We start from the raw sequence: 21,881 nt of genomic DNA, 5'->3' as shown, positions 1-21,881 counted from the left end.
CTTTGCTCACAACAGACAGGACTCAGCTGCCGAAAAAGTAACCAGATTTAGGTTTAGAGATGTGCAATAGAGTGTGAGTGTGTGTGTGTGAGACAGTGAAACAGCTTTTAATGATTTAAATTCCTGGTTTATTTTCATTTTCTTTCAAAGTACCCACAGCTAACTGTATAAATCATATCATATCAGAATAATAAAACAAAATAAACTTTCACTATCCCATTCACAGTGCTATTACATTTCTTAAAAGCCTTAAGGTACGTTACCACATGCATGTTATGTTTCACCTTTGTTGTGCATACACAGTACAGGATACGGCACAGTAGCACAGGCCACAGACAGAACATAGTTTGTTCATGGCACAATTCATCACCATCATATACGGTGTGTCATACATACAGTATGCAGCTACACTCTGGAGAGAGCAAGACAGGTATTTCTTAAGACACCTGCTATGCTGACGATGCAATGTTTTACAAAACAAAGTTTTTTTGGACAAAGTGGAAAGGGAAGTTTCACACTGCTTAGCACGGCATCACAAGCATGCAGAGTTGACACAGTAACAGTCTTTAGCTGTAAGTCCCAGCTTTTACAGCACCCGACTACATCTAAGTATGGCTGAGACAAAGCTCTCCCTTGGCACAGTGACTCATATAGTAGCTTATGGAAAATGTCAGCTTATATCGACAAACGTCATTTTTCGCAATTAGCGCCTAACAAACACACAGCAGACTACATCTACACATTAAGTTTACTGTTGACTTTCTCTGTTGCTGTGTACACTGTAAGACATAACGACTGGATAAAGAGGTATTAAGAGTAAATACAGTAATGACCATATGTGACAGACCAGAATTGAAATTCCTCCCCCGTTTAGCAGCGACAGACGATTCCAGCCTTTCCTATGAAAAAAAATTAAGATCATAACAGTTTCAAGCCTTCACATACGGTATTTGTGTGATTCTCACTGAAGCACAGGGAAAAAAACAAGATGGTGTTGAGAGGACTGTACATCATTGATGCTTTAAAGCTCTTGTTTGAGTTACCCGTGTGCTTCTGTGTACAGTCACTGCCATTTCATTTAAAAGGAGAGTAGTGGAGGATGGATGTGTAAGGTGCTGTGTGGAGCATTATACCTGTTGGTTCCTGAGAATTTCTTTTTTAATATAATAATTTTTGGATATACGAAACCTTGTCCGTGCTGAGTGTCCCTGTCAAGTACGGTACCACTACGAGCTAATGAAGCCAAGTCAGCCTCTGAAGTTTATAACAGTCTCACATATATATTACAAATGCATGATCTATGCACTATAGACCTATCCACCTTTACTTCCATCCCTAACCCATAATGATCTTGCTATATGCCCGGTGAAACTCCGGATGTGATTTTGAGCCTACACAGTTCCACCCTTCGTTTGGGGCAATAATAAGTAAAGTGTCGGGTTACATGCTTGGATAGTGACAGCTGCTGTCATGGTCACAGTAATCCCACTGTCACTCACAGTGCAGTAGAATACCTGAGGCCCTGGCTCTGGATGTTCTACTGCCTCTCTCTCTCTCTCTCTCTCTCTCTCTCTCTCTCTCTCTCTCTCTCTCTCTCAACAGTAACTGGGTCAAGATCAAAACGCCTCTGGCCCGGCTACTGCTCGTCTGCAACATCTCCCACTTCAGGGGCACTTAATTTAGTCTCTGCAACAACTGTTGCCTCCAGAGGGCTGAGTCCGGTCCAATCAGGGCGTGGTGAGGAGGCCAGTCTTGCTTGTTAAGACGGAGCGCAGTTGTCCTTGCGCATCTCCTGTGTGTGGGCAATGTTTTCACCTCCACTGAGCGACTGTCACTCTTGGGGAGCCAAGTGGCATCTCAGCAGCAATACAGAGGAGTTAAATATGTATATTAGTTTTTTTTTTCTTTCATCATAGAGTCATAGGCTGCCTTGGAGTCACTTGCATGGAGCCGTATAATCATTATTATTATTATTTCTTTTTTTGCATGAAAATATTCCCGTTATGTGTCACGCAAAAAAAAAACACACACAGAGGATCCCGCTGCACTGTCCAGCTTCCTCATCAAGTGAAGTACTTGCAGTTAGTGGAGTCAATAGAACAGTATGGTGTGCACCTGAGGCGACCGTATGACCTGCGAGAAACAGGAGAAACAACCTTTCGTTCAGTCTAACACGTCCAAAAAGAATTACACTCAATACAGCGAGGATAGTTTTGTTTCAACATCTAATCGTACAGCGTGCTTACCCTGGAAGATATGAATTACACGTCTGGTATCCAAAGTCCTTCCCATCACATTCCTCAGCCCCCTCATAGCGGTATCCGTCTCCACAGTAGGCATGTTTACACTCTGTGCAAAGGGGACACAGCATGGGTGAAGGGGCCACGTTACATGTGAACAGCAAAGAACAACTAAGGAGCTATAGGCCTACTATAGACCGCGTGACATGGATGCTTGACTTACTGACGCAGCCGTCTGTAACCACTCTGTTTCTGTCATCACACTCCTCGTCGGTGGAAATCTGAACTATCCCGTCGCCACAGTAACCTTCATCGTCAGGGGCGTTTTCCATGGACTGGAACGGCATCAGCTGGAATGGAAAGGTCTTTTACGGAGTTAAAAACTAAACACTTTAACAGAAAAAAAGAGAATTGTGTGAAACAGGATAAAACAAGATCAAGTGATCGGATGTTGCTGCATGCAATGATACCTGGATTGGCAGCCAGCCATCAATGTCTTTGAAATAAAGAGATCGCTGGTCTTTGCGGAATGCAATAGCGTTATCTATTTGAAGGCGCTCCAGCTCTTCCTCATTGCTGACAATGAATATCTGGATGAAATGCAAAGTGAGGAATTTTACTGTCATGCTTTCTGTATTCTATGCATTTTTGTAGTTAGAAAGTTGAGGCTCTCGAGTGCAACTTTGAGATATGGAGCTTACAAAATGATTTAACCCAACCTGCCATACAATCCATGACTCAAAGCACTATCCATCTCCCGAGGAGACATATCATTGTCTTTTTTCAACTTTAAACAATGAAATCAAAAGATATACAGTATATCAGTGATTCTTGAGAAGTGGGACAAAACAGGGTGCAATGTTGGAAAAATACAAACTCTATGTTTAGGCAAATTAAATTACATGTATGTATCCAACATATACTAAGCTACTGAGCTACACTTTGATACAACCTCCCAGCTTTTATCCTTTTAATCAAAATGGGCTTTTTACCTTGCCATTCCTTATTATGTGTCAACACCGTCAGACACCAAAAACACAAATTAATTTTCCCTCAATTTATGCTAGACCAATGAGAAGAATTGTGATCACAAGTATTCACCAAGACTGACAGAGGCCACAAAAAATATTTTCAAAATGTATATGACTATAGATATTTTATATCGATTTTCCTCTATGTTCTTCAGTTGAACTATGTTTACTTTAAAATTAACAGCAATCAAGATGTGTTTCAAATTTCAAAACACATTCTCATGTTAGGTGACTGGTTAGATTTTCACATATGACCAACCATTCCTCAACAACTATGAAATATCATTATGTATTGTTATCATAATAATATAAATCTGACACATATCATTGGTTGAGCGTTAATTCAAGATTCACATTACAGTCTTTCAGTCAGACTTGCTCTAAAAGACTCAGACCAAATCGCCTCATTTTGAATATCACCCTGTACTTTTTTAAGAATCATCCATGACCAAAGAAGATTGTGAGAGTTTCCATAAATACAGTATTAGAACAACTAAACCCCATTTCTTTATTTAATATAATTATAATAACTTGAAAACCACCCAAATATGATGCCATCACACTGAATGTCAACTCCGTCATTGGCCTGTCACCACCGTCAGACAGGAAATCTGACGGAGTTGACATCTGACGGTGTTGACATATTTAACGTTTCTTAAATAAAATAAATTGAATTAATCTAGTTAGCCATTTGTTTTTTCTGTTGATGATTGGTGCTAGTATGAACTACTTCAGGAATATAAAATTATCGAAACATTTCAAATAACTTCTTCAGAAATTGTAAGTCGGTGTTGACATATCATGGTTGTGATGCATGACTTTCAAGATTTGGAATGTAAAATATTTTAAAACTACAACACTTATCAGAGCCTGTCTGACTCTAACGTACTCTGCACAGATAGCTTGTGACAATAGGTCCTTCACGGAGACAGCTGCCCCTCATATTGCCTGATTTTATTACACTTTAATGAAATGTCTGACGGTGGTGACAAAAAGTGTCCCACCACTTTGAAACCATATAAAACATGAATGTATTGAAGAAAAACAGTTTTTATTGATAATTGTGCTCCAGACATTCTATTCTTAATCCCTAATAACATCTACAATTTGAACTGTTTTTATTTTTAAAGATAACAGCAGTTACATATGGAAGATGGCCTTTTGTCCCGGTTCTCAAGAATCACTGATATATATATATATATATATATATATATATATATATATATATATATATATATATATATATATATATATATATATATATATATATATACATATACTAACACGTATAACTTATCAGCAAATCACATGTCAACAACTCAATGCATTTAGGCATGTAGACCTGGACAGGACAACTTGTTGAAGTTCAAACCAAGCATCAGAATGGAGAAAAAAGGGGGTTTAACCGACTTTGAACATGGCAATGTTGAGGGTGCCAGATCGGCTGGTCTGAGTATTTGAGAAACTGCTGATCTACTGGGATTTTCACTCACAACCATCTCTAGGGTTTACAGAGAATGGCCCGAAAAAGAAAAATATCCAGTGAGGACGAAAATGCCTTGTTAATGTTAGAGGTCAGAGTAGGATGGGCCGACTAGTTTGAGATGATGGAAAATGCAACAGTAACTCAGATAACCACTCGTTACAACCAAGGTATGTAACGCAAAACACAACCAACCTTGAAGAAGATGGGCTACAGCAGCAGAAGACCCCGCCGGGTGCCACTTCCGTCAGCTATGAACAGGAAACTGAGGCTACAATTTGCACAGGCTCACCAAAATTGGACAATAGAAGATTGGAAAAATCTTGCCTGGTCTGATGAGTCTCGATTTCAGTTACAAAGTTCAAATGGAAGGGTCAGAATTTGGCATAACCAACATGAAAGCATAGATCCATCCTGCCGTGCACCATCAACCATGCTTCCTTCAAAGTCACTTAAACCCCCTTTCTTCCCCATTCTGATGCTCAGTTTGACTTCAGCACGTTGTCTTGACCACGTCTACATGCCTAAAGGCATTGAGTTGATGTCATGTGATTGGCTGATTAGCTATTTGTTTTTACAAGCAATTGAACAGGTGTACCTAATAAAGTGGCCGGGAGTTTTTTCTCACTCGAGCCTAGGGTCTAAGGGCAGAGGGTGTGTCAAATCCTTCAGTATCGGATGTAAAAGGCCCACAATTGATTTACGACCATCACAACATACCGTAGATAACAGACTGCATTGCACAAGACTATTTGTTTCTTACCCCTGGGACTTTGGGAAAGTTTCCTCTGGAAGGATGATCATCAAAATTAGAACTAGAGGGGCAGCTACACTTTCCAGGAGGCCCTGGTGGACCACGTGCACCCTTTGTTCCAACCATGTAAAGTCCTAAAAATAGGCAGAGAGGAAATAAAATATATGAAAAGTCAAAAAGAACGAAAAGGATAAAAAAAACAAATGACTCTGGCAACAAGGTTGTTGCCAAGTAGCCCATGTTTTCTGGCTCAGTGAGTAAAAGTGAAGGTTATTGAGATCACAGGCTACAGTAGCTGACATACATGTTTGTCGTGAACTGTAATATCTGGGATGTATCTATCAAGAAGCAGACCCAATTAACTTAATTCACTTGGATCCAGAAAACAAATGCCACATTAATTATCTGGCAACACAATACTTGTTAAACTGTAGGGTGGCTCGCCATCTGTGAATACTTTTTAACCACATTATGTCATGTCAGCAGCATCTTGTTTCAACTCGGGAGATAAAGTTTCTCTGGTGCTAAATAAGACTATACCGATGTGACAATTCAGATCGTCTTAAGTGTGCTTCCTTTTGCCAACAGGGGTGTTTGCTTGTCCTCACATTTGAAAAACAGCTTTTCAGACACACTGAGGGAGCAGAGACAGTGCAGAACCACACACAGACCAATCTCGTCAATTCATTTCCTGACTGAGCAATTTAAGTTTGTTTTGAATTCAGTGTCTTTAAAGGTGGAGTCAGCAATTCTGGAGAATGCTTGTTGTCAAAATCACTTTTCTGTCAAAATCCATGAATATCTCCTCACGATCTGCTTCCTGTCCATACTGTTTGTGTGCTGAACAAAAAATCATACACAGCCTAGGCTCTGTAAACTCGCATGTAAACAAAGGATATGTAAATAAAGAGGGCCCACCTAGCAACATGCCCGTGTACAGAGCTTAGGACGGGTTTGATATTCATTGTTTTTGACAAAAAAATGTTTTAAATCTGGTGGAGATTTTGTTTCTTTTTGTTGTAAAAAGACAATAGGTACAATTTCTCACCTGTGGCAGGTGCACCAGGAGGACCAGGGTGACCTCCAGGTCCCTGAGGGCCTGCAGGTCCCATTGGACCGCTACCGCCCAGATCTCCTTTCATTCCCTGTAACACAGTCAAAGGAATACACATTGTGGTCAGATTAAGAACTGATAACTGATAATCAATCATGTGTGAAAAAGCAACATTTTGAAAGAAGAGAAAATGTAAGTACATATAAAAAGATAAATTATTAATACACAAATGATGATGTAATCTGAGCAACAAAAATATGTTGATTTAAATAAATTCCGTGAATGTGCGCTATTTACCACTTCAGTGCACAGTAATAATCTTCCTCTCTCTTGGGCACTACTTCGACATTTCTGCCCTGTGCTTTCAAGTTTGTCTGCATACTTGTTTTATATTTGACATGAAGGGATGAAACAAATTAATATCACAGAACTCCTCACCTGCTTGCCTCTCTTCCCTGGTCTGCCAGTGGGGCCTCTGTTTCCTGAGATTCCAGGTTCTCCCTTTGGACCCATTTCACCCTGCGCAACAGAACATATCAAATAGACAATTTGGTCTGACCTGAACAAATTGAAAAGTCTGTACTTTTCAAATGGACAATGGATTGTGTTTCTCACTTTTTGTCCGAGCATTCCTGGGAAACCCATTCCACCCTGTTGATAAAGAACAGTAAATGATAATATCAGTTCAGATTACATACATCAGCAAAGGCACTGTATGGCGACTTATTTCCATTCGCAACAAACTCTGCCAACCTTGTCGCCTTTCACTCCGTTCTCGCCGCGATCACCTCGAGAACCCTGACGGAGAACATTGCACAGTGTGTAAGAACGATAAAAAATTTTGCTCTCTATGTCTCATTTTCTGCCAAAGGATAATTACTCAAACACTCACGTACCTTTTCCCCTTTATACCCAGGTAAACCCTAGAAATAAAGATCAAAGGTACAACATATCCAAGATGAAATAAAGTAGTGTGTGAAGTCAAGATCCTCCTAGATTAGAGTTATTTGTTTATATGCAGTTCATTCATACCCGTGGCCCGATTGGTCCTCTAGCTCCTGGCAAACCCATCAGCCCCATGTCACCTTTCTCACCCTGACACAGAGGAAAACATTAGCACTATGATGGTGGATTGGCTTCTTTTCGTCATGCCCAAAAATATCACCCCACCGCAAAATAGAAATTATGAGTGCACAATTCAGAAGGTTCCTGTGTACTATTTAAATTAATCATCTTTATAAAAAAGGGGTTATGACATGTTACTTGACACATTGTTTTATCGTACAAATGGCACAGAAAACAAATAGCTAACACTTAGTCTACACTATGTTATATTGGCACATGCTGCTCTCATGTTACAATCACATCCCATATCATCTGCATTATAAGATCTGACTTACTCACATTGGGCCCACTTGGTCCTGCCCATCCAGCTGCTCCCTGTTTCCCAGGAAGCCCAGGAGGACCTGTCCGACCCTATCAGGAGACGCAGATTTTAACCATACACATGAACATCGGATTTACAAATGAAAAGAGACCGCAAAAAAAGTTATATTCTTTCAATATCAATACCTCGTTATGCCTGTTGGCCTTATAAGTAAATAAAAAAACGGAAGTGCAAGATTTGCTGCATAAGCTTACAAGCCTGTTTAGCTACATTGTTTAGAGCTGCTGCACATGTAGCAGTGTCTGAAGAATGACTTTAACAAGCCCTGTCACTTTGCTCTCTTAAATTAAATGATGGGCTGTATATAGAACAAGAGCCCCGTGCTTGTGGGAAATGAAATGATTTATGACCTGGCTGAAGCACTAAGCTAAATTGCACTGCAGTGCTGCAAAGCTGCTCAGTCAGGCCACCAGCCAGCGAAAGCTCTCCCACTGGGGGCCGCTTTCACTGCTCAAACCCACACAGCGACTTGATCGTTTAGGGAGGTCACTTCTCTTCTGCCTGCCCTCATCAAACAGCGTGTCAGGAGATTTCAGTACAGATGTGTGTGCTGTTTCTAATAGTAGAGGGAGGGCTGGCTGTCTTTGAGGGGTCAACAGAGGAGACTAGCAGCGTGTTAGCCATTAGAACAAGCCCCTCTCAGCATTTCTGCATCCCTTGCATCCTGGCAGCTTGTCTGTTTCCTGTCTCCTGTCAAGGTTGCGCTTGCTCACAATTTCTTGATACTCACAGCCCAGGCAACTGGCAGCGCTCTGAGTTACAGCTAGTGAGCGAGTGGGGGGCGGAGGCACTGTATATCATTTTTGAGTAAATCCACTTAGCGGTGAATAAGGAGTGATTAATGGAGACTCTCACCTTTTGCCCAGGTCTTCCAATATCTCCCTGACGACAGGATGCGGAGGAGGGGACAAGGACAGTAGTTATTATATACACGCTTCCAGCAAGCATCTTTCAAGTCGATGCAACAGGTCAACTCCACTTAAGCTTACAAAATAATGAGCAGCTTGTAAAATGTATACAGAGAAATTATAAAAAATAAAACGAGATAAGGCTAGAGCATGGGGTGGTAAAATGCTTACCTTTTCTCCTTTGGGCCCTCCAATCCCAGGTAATCCAGGCAGACCCTGATGAAGAAAGAAAACAAATCATCATAGAGATATTTATCTTAATTAATTGTATTGTCCACAACGTCCCACCACAGTCATGTCTGCTACGGGAGGCCCACAGCGGCAGTTTCAATTAGCTAAAGGCTGAGTGGCCACTATTGATTTAAAAAGCGCCCTGAGGGTCTCTTTTGATATAGCCTACTGAAACCCTGCGGCAGTCCGGCTGGCGCTGCTGCAGCCCCAGCTGGGTTCAGCTTAATCAGTCATTTGGAAAAAACTGCTTTTCACATATGAAACGCTGGGCAAACGGTGGAGGACTTGGGTTAGCTTTTACAAGCACCTATTGAACCTGAAACGTCTTCATATCTTTCATCAACCGGAGTACACAAACACAGGGACACACGCTTGTGTCGGTAATCTCTGGAATTTACGCGACCCAGTATGCCTTTCCATGCAGACAACTCTTCGGACAGTTTCTGAGAATGATGTGTGTGGCACATGGAAAAAGGCTATTTGTGTCCGGGCTAAATGTAGAGCGTTAATGGGATGCTGCTGTGTTGCATGGGCCAGAGAAATCCCCATCTCCTGCACTGCAGGAACTCTCAAGTTGGAGAGGAGATGGAAGTTATAGTGTTGGAGTACTAATTCTTAACACCTTGGAACTATGCAGGCCACAGGAGGAAACATTACGCATACTGACAGTGACTCCAGTGTAATTCAAATTAGGAGAAGGTGTGCCAAATCTCCAGTATTGTATTAATGCCGTGATAACTATGAGCGGAAGAGTCTGGTTCCTACCTGAAGACCAGGGGAACCAGCCGGCCCACGGGGGCCTTGGACACAGGCAGAACCTTTGTCCTCACCGCCCGGCTCGGACTCACCACCGGGATTTGAAACATCTTCGTTCTGTAAAAATGAAAATAAAAATAAAAGTCTGCATTTCTTTTACAACTTTTTACAAATGCTCTTAAATGCTGGATATGAGATGGGGTCTTCTTTAGGGCTAATAATACATCTGAAATTCATCCCATTCTTTACATAACAATTATCAACCCGGTGGGCGCCCCGCGCCAAGGCCGCAGTGGACCCGGGTTTGAATCCTGCCCGGGTCAGTTCCCTGCATGTCCTCTCCTCTTTGCCCCATTTCAACACTGTCTCACCAATCTGTCTAATAAAGCAAAAATGCCCCCAAAAAATTATCTTAAATAAAAATAAAAATAAACAATTATCAACCCTGCAGAGAAGAACTTGTTGAGCCATTTCCTCTTGCAGACTCGCATTCCACCATCGGAATATTTTTAACGGTGTGATTCAGGGGTCAAACGACAGTGAGTGTGGGGACGTTTGGACATCACCCAAGGACATGTCAACAAGCAGATATTCTACAATACTAAAAGTCACATGACTTTGACTCACATGAGCGTGGTGGCGCCAAAGTGAAGGGGGTGGAGGAAACAGTGGGGGTGGAGGCGGACTCAGTAAACAGCATGGGCTGAATCTCTTCGGCTGCTCCTGGGATCTGAGAGCTGTGCAAGGTGTGTGCATGCAGTCAGTCAGTCAGTCAGTCACACATACAGGTAATGATGCCAGGTGTCACAAGTAGAGGAAAACAGTCAGTAGACATCATGTTAATGTGTGTCTTCCTATAACTCCATGCTTCCTAATCCTGGAAACCCACAATGTGGAGAGTAAAAAGCTTAGCTCATGACAAAAGGAACATGCACAAGCAATCAATAAACATATAATTTGAGACAGTGTCAAAGAAATATCTAGTACAGTAGAAACTGGACAAGTTAAAGAGGTTAGAACATGCAAGGGCAGCATAAGCGACAAGGAAACAGGTGCAAACTATCAAATCATGACTGGACACGGCAATGTAGTGCCTGGCTGTGCCTCTCACTGAAGGACTGGAGCTGATCTTCGCTATTTATAGAGGCATTTCCAGTCTACCTCAAGTGTATTTTACAAGTATACAATCCAAATGAATCCTAAAAAACTAGACATTTAGGTTCCATGCTTTTACAACTCAACTCTCCCAACACGAGTGCAAGCATAGCACTGTATGTACAGCCAAGTACAGTACACACCCACACAAACACGATCACAATATTCCTACCTGCTGGGAATAAAATAAAGCTGTCCAGGGAAGAGGATTTTGCCAGGCCATAACAAAAGCACAAAGGCAGATAGAGTCCGAGGGTTAGAGGAGTCATGCTGCTCCAGATAGTTGCAACACTTGTATTTCTGAGCCACAGCAGCCCTTGCGCGCTGCCTTTCTCTCTTTCCCTCTCTCCTGGCTGTTCTCTCTCTCTGCTCCACACTTACACACTCTCTCTCTCTCTACTCGCTCTGCCTCCTGTACGCCCTCAGATGAGGGTACGGCAACCAATGCCCATTAAATCTTTCCTCTGCATCAGTGTGCGCTAAAATTACAGGAGACAGCCAGCCAGCTGCTTCGGGTGCCAATATTAGATGTCTACTACTGCAGGGGGTGCCTTTTGTTGTTTCCACTCCTCTCACACAGACTTGACTCATGACTCGCTCACTATGGGCCGATTATTCTGCAAGACATTAAAATATCATTGTGGATGGTGTCATTGATACCTTCTGATACAATGCTCAAAAGTGTATAAGTACTTCTGGTTGTTTGTATTTATTTGTACATTTTCTTTTTGCATGCAGAACAATGTAAATCCACCCCACCCCCCATTGCATTATGCAAGTCCAGACCCGATTGGTTTTATTGACCCGTCTGTCCCACAAAATTAAGCATCTTCATTTCCAAAGAGGCTCTCTGGGGGATGTGAAAGCTTTAGAATGAGTAAAAAATAAAAAAGAAGAAAAACAATCTTCTATCCAGTTGTCCATGACACCTTTTAGATTCATGACATGAGAATAACAAAAAACAGTGACTTGACATTAATTTAAAATTTTAAAATTGTTTATTGTTGTATTCATTATTTTGTTAATTTGTATACATCTGTGTAGTAAGAATCAGTAAAAAGTTATTTCATGGAAACAATCAAAAAGAAAAAAAAAAAAACAGCTTTACATTTTCCCAAGGAAAACTATCAGTGATGATAATTTAGCGGACGGAGGACGAACTCAATCCCTCTTTCAGTCTATAAATTGGACCGTGTGAGCCAAGGGAACTCCTGCAAACACAGACAACACAGCATTATATTAGAAGTAGTTTTAGTATTAGTTTTATTCAGTCATTTAAAAATACTTCACTATATTTGACAAAATAAATTCTTCATCTAATCCATTGTTACTCAACGTAAAGACTACACTTTACACCTAAATGCTGATAATATTAAAGAAGCAAACAATGAGGGGCCGCACGCCTCAAAATAAAAAGGAACATGTTTTTCTGCTGGTCAAATAGTGCACAAACCATGACGCTTAGCACCATGGAAACAGGGCCTCAATACAACCTTCAAACATGTCTGTGAAAGGGGTTGCGTGGATACATTCAACATAAACACAGAGGGCTACGCTTTCTAATTATGGGGTCTCTGAAATAGAAAGGTCAGGTTGGTGTGAGGTGGAGGGGATTGTGAGTGGAGTGCATCAGTTCTGCTGTGTGCACCTGGAGTGTACGGATTACTGTTCAGAGAGGCATGTCAGTCACATAGCCCCTCCTAAAGAATGAGACGTCATGACAAGTCGAGTAAACACCAAGCCGTTTGTTGCTGTAAGCTAATAATCATGTGCTGCTTTTTAATCAGGCCTGGCTTTACTGTGGCGACTGTCAATGTCATTCAAGTCAAGTCCCTTCTGTTCTCCTTCACTAGGTAAAATATGAAACAATGGCTGAATGTGACTGGTAGCCTTTTGGGTCAGATACTGTATACTGTCATCGTGTCGGGAGGTGCTAACTGTCATAATGTCATGTCTGTGAAAGGTTGGCTGCAGGGAGATAACATGCGATATGACACGAGATGTATTATCAAAATTGTTATGACCAGTGCAAAGTTCTAGACCCTTTAAGCTTGGCTCTCTGGGAGGCTGCAATAAAAGTAGCATTAGTGGTGGATAAGAGCATCTTTTGGCCCTCCAGATTGGCCCATAAATCTAGCATGTCTGCGAGGGCATATCATTCTGAACACTCGGATTGAGCCATGAACACTTACTATTGTTAAGCTAAAGCTGTCTTGCACTTAAATATTGATTTAGTACAATTTGAGATTAACAGTTGGAAGTGCGATGACTCCTTAAAGGATTACTTCACCGATACAGAACCTGCTTTCTATCATTATAAAATGGCTATTATAATATAAGGAAAGAGGTTTGTCTTGACTCAGTCTTCCCTTGGCCCAGCTGTCCTGATATTCCACACCCCACACACTCCAATGGATGACGTATTTTGCGTCATCCATTGGAACGTGGTTTGCGTGCCAGAGGGCCCGAGGACTACAGGCCTTTAGTTCCGCACATTTTTATGCCCACCAATAAGGAATGAGGGGGGCGGGAGCTCACGGACGAGATGTAAACACAACGTCCGCCATGTTTCTCCCCCGCTTAGAGAAGCCGACTCCCGAGAAACTCCGACCATGATGGCACAAGGACATTTTCCATTTGTAACGCCTGAAGGGGATTTTTAATGTTAACTGCAGTGAACGGACATTCGTGTCTACCTGTATAAACCGGATTACAGCGAGGAAGAGAGGTGTTAGTCGTAAGGAGGAAGAGGAGAAGCTAGCTGTAGCTACACTAGCAGCTGCTCCAGCCGCTGTGCCTGGTGTGTTCCCTGCGTTCACTGTTAGAAACGTCACCGTAGCTTTGCAGCAATTATGGACAGAGGGACCCTGGATACATATTTCAGTATTGACACGGTGAACTGGAGGCACGAGCCACAGGCCGCGGGGAGAGACGGACGTCAACCACAACACAGTAAGTTTTTATTTTTACTCATTCTCCGCCACACATCTTGCATTTGCGCCTGCCTTTCTTTTTTCCCCTGGCGCTTGTGTTAGCAGATCAGAGCAGCTACACAGCGCTTCATTAATGGGAATTATCAAAGAAAAACTCATGTAACAGGCTGGTAAAAGCAGCGCTGCAGCAGTGAGACACTGACTGTGTGTGTGTGCGTGTGGGGGGGGGGGGGGGGGGATGCGAGCTAGATACACTGCACATACGTAGGATGTGACCCGGGCGTAAACACAGCACAAGTGTTATATCTTATTATTAAAGTTTTGAATCATGTTCTAAAATGTCTTATTGGCACTGCGTTTTCCTGTGGTTGGTAACATGGGCAGCAAAGCCAACGTGAAGTAACCTTGCAGTTCTTTTTCATGTATGCGAGCTACTGCAGGCTAAAATGAGCTTGTCTTACTAATGTTTTGCTCAATGTTTTATAGACAATATCGCCGATTCATGCAGTTTCCTGGCGTGAATCATGCAAAGAGAGAGACCCAGCACCTGACCATGCACGTGATGAGCAGTACCGTGGCTATCAAGAAACAAGATCGAGCAGCTGTGACCAGAACCAACACACTACACATTTTACTTTTATAAATAGTTGTTCATATTTTTGCGATTAAAACTTTGAACTCAAGTTGGTTGATGTGGTTTGTCTACTAACCAGAATGCTGTTCAACTGGAGTACTATTAGAGAAATACAAATTTCTACTGGGGAAAAAGGTTGAGGACAATCTTCAGATGCTGAGCTACTGTATTCAATAAATAAGCAAATGTTTTTTTATGCTATCAATATAGAAATGTGACCTGAAGTACTTCATTTTAATATATATATATTTTTTTTTTTATTATTATTCTTCCGGACAATTACACATAATACATCATTTTCTCATTGCATATTCATACATATTACTTTGTGTTATCGTCCGAAGGGAAGCAGGAGAAGCCAAAGGCTTATCGGGTCCCGCCCCCACTGCCATAAGATTCAGATACACAGATACACAGCTACTAATATATTCTGGCTAGCTTTGGAAGCAACACTGATAGCTTAGTTATTTTTCTGGTTTATCTGTGTTTTTTCCTGTGATCCTGTCAGTATGATGAACCTACCTTGCATCCTTGTGATTTTATAACATTTACCTCATAGATTGTAGATTAAAAACAATATGACATACAGTAATCTGTGCATCAAAATCAGTTACTATTGTTCAGCCTCCAACCAGCAAGTCTATGGTGAACATGGGTGTAGACCTTATAGGTCCATGGTGTAGACAGGAGCCCAAGGTAAGGTACAACAACATAAGATATTTTATTGTTTACAAAGCAAAATCTTGTGGCAAATCAATGCTATAGAAACCAGGTAACACACAATGAGACAATTCTTAAAAGTAAAACGTCCAATATACGAACATGATAAAGATAAGATATAAAGGATGAGCTATGAACAAAACATTTTACAATAGGTCTAGAGGTGTGAGGACATAGTATTAGTATTGCTGCTGAATTTGATGTAGGGGGCTGTTATCCTCTCTGTGAAGCTCACTGCAGCCTCTTTGATGTGGGCACTGGTTGCAGTTGAGTGGGAGACAGCCATTGATCAACTTTAAACCCCACTATCAAAGCTGACATGGAGGGTGTAGACATCGGATTCTGAAAGTTCACCATAAAATACAACAGTTAGGACCATAAGTGAAACATAGCGGATGAAAACTTTTTTCTTTAGTTGCTTTACAAACACACAAACGGTTGTTACATTAGTTTGTTTCTGAAACAGTTTAGCAACCCCCCCCCCCCCCCCCACACACACCTGACAGCAGCTATAATTGCATACTATGTGAACAGAAATGTATTCTAAGAGGTTGAAAGTCTTACCTGTACGCGAGTGCGTTCTGCAGGAGGTGGTGCATTAGTAGCTCTGTAGGACAGGGTCCCGGTCCGCATACGTCCCTCCCGTCCAGAGTTTCCTCTTCTTGCCCAGCATATTTAGTTTCAGAGACCTCCGGTTTGAAGCTAGGCTAGTTTTGTTTGTCTGTGGGTCTAGCTGCAGGCATTTGAAAAACTATCTTGAAACTAGCAAACTTAGCCGAGTGCGCGTTTCCTTCACTCCATTTTACAGTGAAACCGGAAACTCCCACTTAGAAAAAATCATTCATTCATTCATTGTGGAATCTAAATAGTGTCTGTATTTGTCGAGGTATCGCGCACAACTGTATTTGGAAGTTGTTGTTTACCAACTCTCATCAGAGTCAGACGAGACCTGGACGAGACGAGACTACAAGGGAAATGTGGGCGGGGCCTATGAGGACTGCGAGCGCAGTGCATTGTGGTAGTAGTAGGATTTCTGACTTTAGAGCTAGAGACAGCCAGAGAGACCATAAAAACACTCTTTTTGCCTTTTCTCAGGCTAGGATGAACCGATTTCTAAAATTTTTGCACATTTATACTATATAGGAGCATAGAGTTCAATACACCTTCATGTTTCTACCGGGGGAATAATCCTTTAAGAGGACCTGAAGACCTACTTGACTGTTCAAATTTCACCTTTGCCAAATTAAGTTAAGGCACTGGAAATGTTGGGAGAAAAATGAGTGTACTCATACTGCTACATTGCCCTAGCCTAGAGCATCATCAATTCTCAGGATCATTTCTTGACCACCAGGGGGCATTTCCACAGGATCAATGCTGAGCATTTTATTCATTCGTTCATTATAGCCTATTCATATGTATTTCCAGACAGATGCCAGTTACCTGCTGTTTTCTGTCCGAGGATGGATCAATGAGCACGTTTAGAAGACTGGGCCTCTCCCAGTCACTCAGGCTGAGCTGTAGAGCCCTGCGCAGCTCCTCCACCGTCCTCACCAGGAACCCCTGACCTCCAAACGCTGTCATGACCTCATCATAGCGCGCCTCAGGCAGGAGTGTCACAGGAGGGGCTCTGACAAGCAACACATTGACATGATGAGAGATATATTTTATTACATTCAAAGCTGATTACATGTAGGAGAAACAATTATTATAGTGAATATTTCATTATCATTTGCCCAATTATGTGTAACTCACATAGAGGTCAGATCTCCCATTTTCGCCATTTCTTTCCACGTCTCAGGATCCACTCCGCTGTAAATACCGTTGTTATTGACCACAATGATGACCACAGGTAAATTATACCTGTAAAAAAAAAGAAAAAAAAAGACTGTGTGTAATTAAGTAGCAGTATGGTGTTATATATAAATATATATTGTATAGAAAGGAAGGCTACCAACCCACCTGCACATGGTCTCAACCTCCATGCCAGAAAATCCAAAGGCACTGTCTCCTTCCACACAGACTATCCTTTGGCCTTTGTTCCCACTCCTCTCCACAGCGGCTGCTGCTATAGCAAAACCAAGGCCTACTCCCATTGTTCCAAATGTTCCAGCATCCAACCTGCATATCGTCAGGATTAGCCTACAACAATCTACTCACACTTAAAGCTAACTTTAATTAACGGCAGCTCCAGAATGTGTCAACATTAGATCTTAGTAGACTTTGTTTTATTGTAAAATGTATATTTCAGGTTAGAGATTGGGAGGGGCGGATTAATATGGGGTGCAATGTTAACTGGATTCAAGATTCAAGAGTGTTTTTTGTCATATGCAAAACAATTACAGCAGCAGTCATTGGCAATGAAATGATGTAATTCTATACAAATGTTTACACATTTTATGGAAAGGGTTGTTATTTTTGCAGGAGATAGCACTGGACGAGACAGAACATTTAGTTGGTTTAGTTTTAACAAGGCTAAGTTTGCATTGGGAATCGGTTTTAAAAACAAGGATGTTTTTTCATCAATAATAAATGCTCAGTGTTTTCTTTCACTATTTATACTTCCCAAGTTTGACTACCGATATGTGAAGAAGCCTTGGTCATTATTCAACCAGCCCAAAATCATCACAGTCTCTAAACTAAAGCTCCTGGACTTGTGCTCCTTTCTAACCTCCCTATAAAATATGTATTTCTGTGCAAAAGTTGTGTTACAAAACAGAAAAACTGAGTTGAACTCTTGACACAACTGAGCGGTACGCCTTTATGTGCTGCTTAGGTGAGACTGCCTTGCCTGTGTCGAGGAAGGTAGTTGTTCAACATTGTGCGTCCAATGTCCATAGTGTTTGCTCCCTCACTGACAATGATACAATCATGTGGCAGCAGCTGGGAAACGTGATGAAACACTGTGTAGTAGTTCAAGGGCACTGTTGACTGAACAGATAGCGCCTGAGGGACAAAGGCAAAAAAGAAAATTATGCCAGATCTAAAATAATAAAAATACAGAACTCTATTAAATTAGTGACATCAGTTTGAAAGCAGTAAAATATTGCTGTTCAAATGTGAGTTGAAACCCACCTTCGTTATCTTGGCATTAGCAGCAATTTTGTCCTTCAGTGTGCTCCACCACTCTGAATCAGAGGGATATTTCCAGCCATCTTTACGGACAAACTCCAGGAGCTGGAAAAAAGAAAGGAGACGTAATGACTTTCTACAAACACACACACGAGAGCTGTTTACAATTTAATGCACATCAGGTTATTATGACAGAAGCACACAGAGCACCACAAGGAGAGAGTTTGCATGCCGACTGCCTGGGTTGCGGTTACCTGACTGACAATAGCATTCACGTCTCCCAGGAGAGCAACAGCAGGCCCCACATTGTTCCCCATCTCCTCAGCACAAAGGTCAACCTGCACACAGAGCACAATCGTGTTATCACAGTGTTACATTTGCAGCAACGTTGAAACACAGTTCAGGAGAGAAAGACTGCCCTGACAATGACATATCATTAGTTTTATAGCAGTGAGGCATTAGTGAGAGTATATTTAGAAAATTTTCAAAAGGCAATGGTGATTTTTCAAAAAACCTAAACACTTTGCACGGCCATTTACATACCTGGATGATCTTAACATTAGGGTCAAATCTAGGTGGCAGACCAAAATGCAGCATCCAATTGAGCCTGGCTCCGAGCAGAAGCACAACGTCAGCCTGGAGAAGAGCCCTGGGTAAAAGGAACAAAGGTGGGGCAACGACAAAAAGGAAAAAAAGATATAGAATAAATAGCATTAGATATATTTCCACATCAACTGTAACAGAAATTTCTGCTATAACATTTGATGTTTCTCGTTCCTTGCCACTCAGCCTGAGTGTACTAGCAGCAATTTAAAAAGTTGACACTGAAGCAGATATTGTAGGTCGAGACTTCCTACTGATGTCCATCACAGCAATGGACGTTAGAAACTCGAGTGAATACACCGGGTTTTTGGAAAAGTGCAGACTTTGTAGAATGTTGTATGTTTTAGTTTTTTAATCCTAACAAAACATTCATTCACTCCTTGAGACCTGGTAAGTATTTATATCTATGATGTAACGAGATGTATTTTTATATACATTCATGAGTAAGAAATGGATGTTCAGGATGTTTCAGACATGCAAATACTGCATATAGTATGAATAAAAATATTGGCTAAAGTCATTGTATATTTTTCTGGTGACCTGGAGCGGGCAGCAGCCACACAGTTGAGGTGATCATCAGGGAGGACCCCTTTCCCCATGGGGGTGGGCAGAAACGGCAGACCGCTTGTTTCCACAAACTCCCTTAAAGCTGTTTCTGCTCGGCCGTAGGCTGCCCCTGTTGGGCACAATAACACTCATATCACCATGACTTACGTAACGATTCAACAGCAATGTAGGGAATGTTTTTGACGTTACCTTTGCCAATTATGACTAAAGGTCTTTTAGCCACTTTCAAGACAGAGACGGCTTCAGCGATCGCTCTGTGGTCAGCCAAACTCACTGGAGGAGCTGGACAGCAGGACACAATTCTGTAGGATAAATCAACTCATTTCTATGAATGTCTGTCTACACACATGGAATTCCAAAAGGTGATACTATGTAGAATTAATATATTTTTTTACAAACTAAAATAAATAAAAAATATGGTAAAAATGACAGCAAACCTGACTTTGCTCCTGTCCACTCTGGCATTGACCATGTCCCCAGCAATATCCACATAACAAGCACCTGGTCTCCCATAAATGCTTGTGCGAACTGCCTATAAGCAGAGAAACACAATACAACTTCACATCTTTGTTTTATATCATAATAACATCATTCAGACAGTGTAACAATACGCTTGTACATTATTACCTTCTCTACCACTGAAGGGATGGCCTCCAAACTGCTGGGTCTAGCGGAAAACTTGCTATAAAGGCGACACGCTTCCACCTATAGCAATAACAAATGAACAGCAGTGTCATTATAGTGAAGCATGGACAGGCTAGACATCTTCAGGGAGGCATGCAGTACCTGAGGAAACTCCTGAAAGGCCCCTGCTGTTTCTTGGTTCTGATCCGAGGAGCCCCCGATTACAACCACCGGCCTGTGCAAAGGCAATGCAGTCTTTATAAATGATTCCACCTAGTGCACCCCTAGTTAAAATTGTACACTGACTGACATAAAAAAAAAGCATCATCAGTTTTGTATATTCATACCAGCAGTTCACGTTAGCATTAGCCATTCCACCCAGAGCATGAATGAGTCCAGGTCCAGACACCACCAGGCAGGCACCTGGTCTGCATACAAATCACCACAAGAGACAGAAAAACATGCACTGTTAAATACTAAACTGACCCTGACTTAGCTGCTCACATGATTCTGCACACTGCCTGTCACTGAATCATATCTTACCTGCCAGTGAGGTAGCCAACTGCAGATGCTGCGTAGCATGCCTGAAGTGTGACAGAATTGATTGCATCTTAAAATAGTATTGTAATGGCTTATGTATGAATTATGAGAGCAGGTTAACAGCAGTGTAGCAGCACAAGTGTTTTACCGCTTGTTCGTTGCGCATTCCCACATATTTGATCCCTGCAGCCTGAGCAGCCATGGCTACTTCAATGATAGGAACACCAACTATCCCAAACATGTACTCCACATTCTGCAGGGGGAGAGAAATTGCTCTTTGACAAACTGCACAGCTATTATCTCCATTTGACTTTATTAAAATACTCTTGTTGTTGTTCCATTCAGCATGCAGGGCCCACAATTTTGTTTGCAAACATATTCTAGTCTTACGGTTCTTCAAAATAAATTAATTTAGATTTATGATAGAATTATTCAATGCTAAGAATTAGAGAAAATATGTTTTGTACTATCTGCAGGCTCTGCTAAAGTAGAGTGCACCTTTAAGCTTCACAGAGCGGCGCTTGAACTTTATCACACTTTTTTTTCTTTTCTTTTTTTGCAGCAGTTGTTCAGTTAGATTGCAACACATGTTGACTAAGGCTACATGTTATCATACTTTTTCTTAATCGTTCTTACCTGAGTCTTTAGAGACTCAGCAATCAGCTGAGCCCCCGTCACTTCTTCCATGCTGTCGCGAGGTGGAGTTAGCTCCAAACTGTTACAATGCTGCTGTGTGCCTGCAGAGTAGGACAAACTGACATAAACTGTTTCAACTTTCAATTTACAACAACACGACCCAGTTATTGAACCTTGGTCGCATACAATCCTCTACTTGCCTCTGAAGCTCTGAACTTTTTCTACCACTTCCGGGTTGCAAGCCAATCACAGGATCCAAAACGTGTGACCTCAGAAAAAGTAACATTGCCATTTTTATTTTTACCCCCCAGAAACCTCTATGCTGATATCAACCAGTGTTGGTTAAATATCTAAATTTTTAATTTATTATGAAACATTTAAGTAAATTATTGTTTTTATTTTTGTTTCAGAGATGTTTTTGGTGGCAGGGCAGGGAGCAACACTAATAAAGTGTTAAATTTGTAGAAAAGTAGCCTATGTGCTTATAGCAACAATT

At 41.5% G+C, this 21,881-nt stretch overlaps 2 protein-coding genes and 1 long non-coding RNA gene across 3 annotated transcripts; all 3 read right to left on the bottom strand.

The window, feature by feature from the left end:
* Nucleotides 1-369: 369 nt before the first annotated feature.
* Nucleotides 370-11,328, bottom strand: colq (collagen-like tail subunit (single strand of homotrimer) of asymmetric acetylcholinesterase; the record flags this gene model as incomplete). The annotated part of the gene is made up of 17 exons (XM_080039163.1): nucleotides 370-2,133; nucleotides 2,247-2,349; nucleotides 2,464-2,605; nucleotides 2,711-2,830; nucleotides 5,518-5,642; nucleotides 6,557-6,653; nucleotides 7,001-7,081; nucleotides 7,178-7,213; nucleotides 7,316-7,360; nucleotides 7,459-7,485; nucleotides 7,595-7,657; nucleotides 7,967-8,038; nucleotides 8,865-8,891; nucleotides 9,089-9,133; nucleotides 9,914-10,021; nucleotides 10,532-10,641; nucleotides 11,232-11,328. The coding sequence occupies 17 exons, from the start codon at nucleotides 11,326-11,328 to the stop codon at nucleotides 2,064-2,066; spliced, it is 1,368 nt and encodes a 455-aa protein (XP_079895289.1). The 3' UTR covers nucleotides 370-2,063.
* A 773-nt stretch (nucleotides 11,329-12,101) lies between these two features.
* Nucleotides 12,102-21,563, bottom strand: hacl1 (2-hydroxyacyl-CoA lyase 1). Its single transcript, XM_080039162.1, has 17 exons — nucleotides 21,386-21,563; nucleotides 20,898-21,002; nucleotides 20,753-20,793; nucleotides 20,557-20,637; nucleotides 20,372-20,444; nucleotides 20,213-20,290; nucleotides 20,023-20,117; nucleotides 19,775-19,887; nucleotides 19,559-19,694; nucleotides 18,959-19,064; nucleotides 18,670-18,753; nucleotides 18,419-18,520; nucleotides 18,135-18,289; nucleotides 17,306-17,464; nucleotides 17,099-17,206; nucleotides 16,787-16,973; nucleotides 12,102-12,270 (listed from the first exon to the last, which is right to left on the bottom strand). Exons 1-17 carry the CDS (start codon nucleotides 21,434-21,436, stop codon nucleotides 12,238-12,240), a joined length of 1,707 nt encoding a protein of 568 aa, XP_079895288.1. The 5' UTR covers nucleotides 21,437-21,563; the 3' UTR covers nucleotides 12,102-12,237.
* LOC307259386 lies at nucleotides 15,324-16,272 on the bottom strand. The gene is made up of 2 exons (XR_013845156.1): nucleotides 15,911-16,272; nucleotides 15,324-15,688 (listed from the first exon to the last, which is right to left on the bottom strand). It is a non-coding gene; the product is annotated as an uncharacterized lncRNA (long non-coding RNA).
* Nucleotides 21,564-21,881: the final 318 nt, after the last annotated feature.

The sequence above is a fragment of the Ammodytes marinus genome (assembly GCF_949987685.1).
Source record: "Ammodytes marinus genome assembly, chromosome: 13".
NCBI classification, from domain to species: domain Eukaryota; kingdom Metazoa; phylum Chordata; class Actinopteri; order Uranoscopiformes; family Ammodytidae; genus Ammodytes; species Ammodytes marinus.
Note: the sequence above shows the minus strand (reverse complement) of the source record. Positions and strands in the feature narration are given on the sequence as shown.

Coding starts and splice junctions, on each gene's coding strand:
- hacl1 (XM_080039162.1), bottom strand. CDS start 21,436: ATGGAAGAAGTGACGGGGGCTCAGCTGATTGCTGAGTCTCTAAAGACT. Junction 20,445..20,556: donor AATGCTAACGTGAACTGCTG/GTATGAATATAC, acceptor GCCTTTGCACAG/GCCGGTGGTTGTAATCGGGG. Junction 18,754..18,958: donor CTAATGTTAAGATCATCCAG/GTATGTAAATGG, acceptor CTCTGTGTGCAG/GTTGACCTTTGTGCTGAGGA.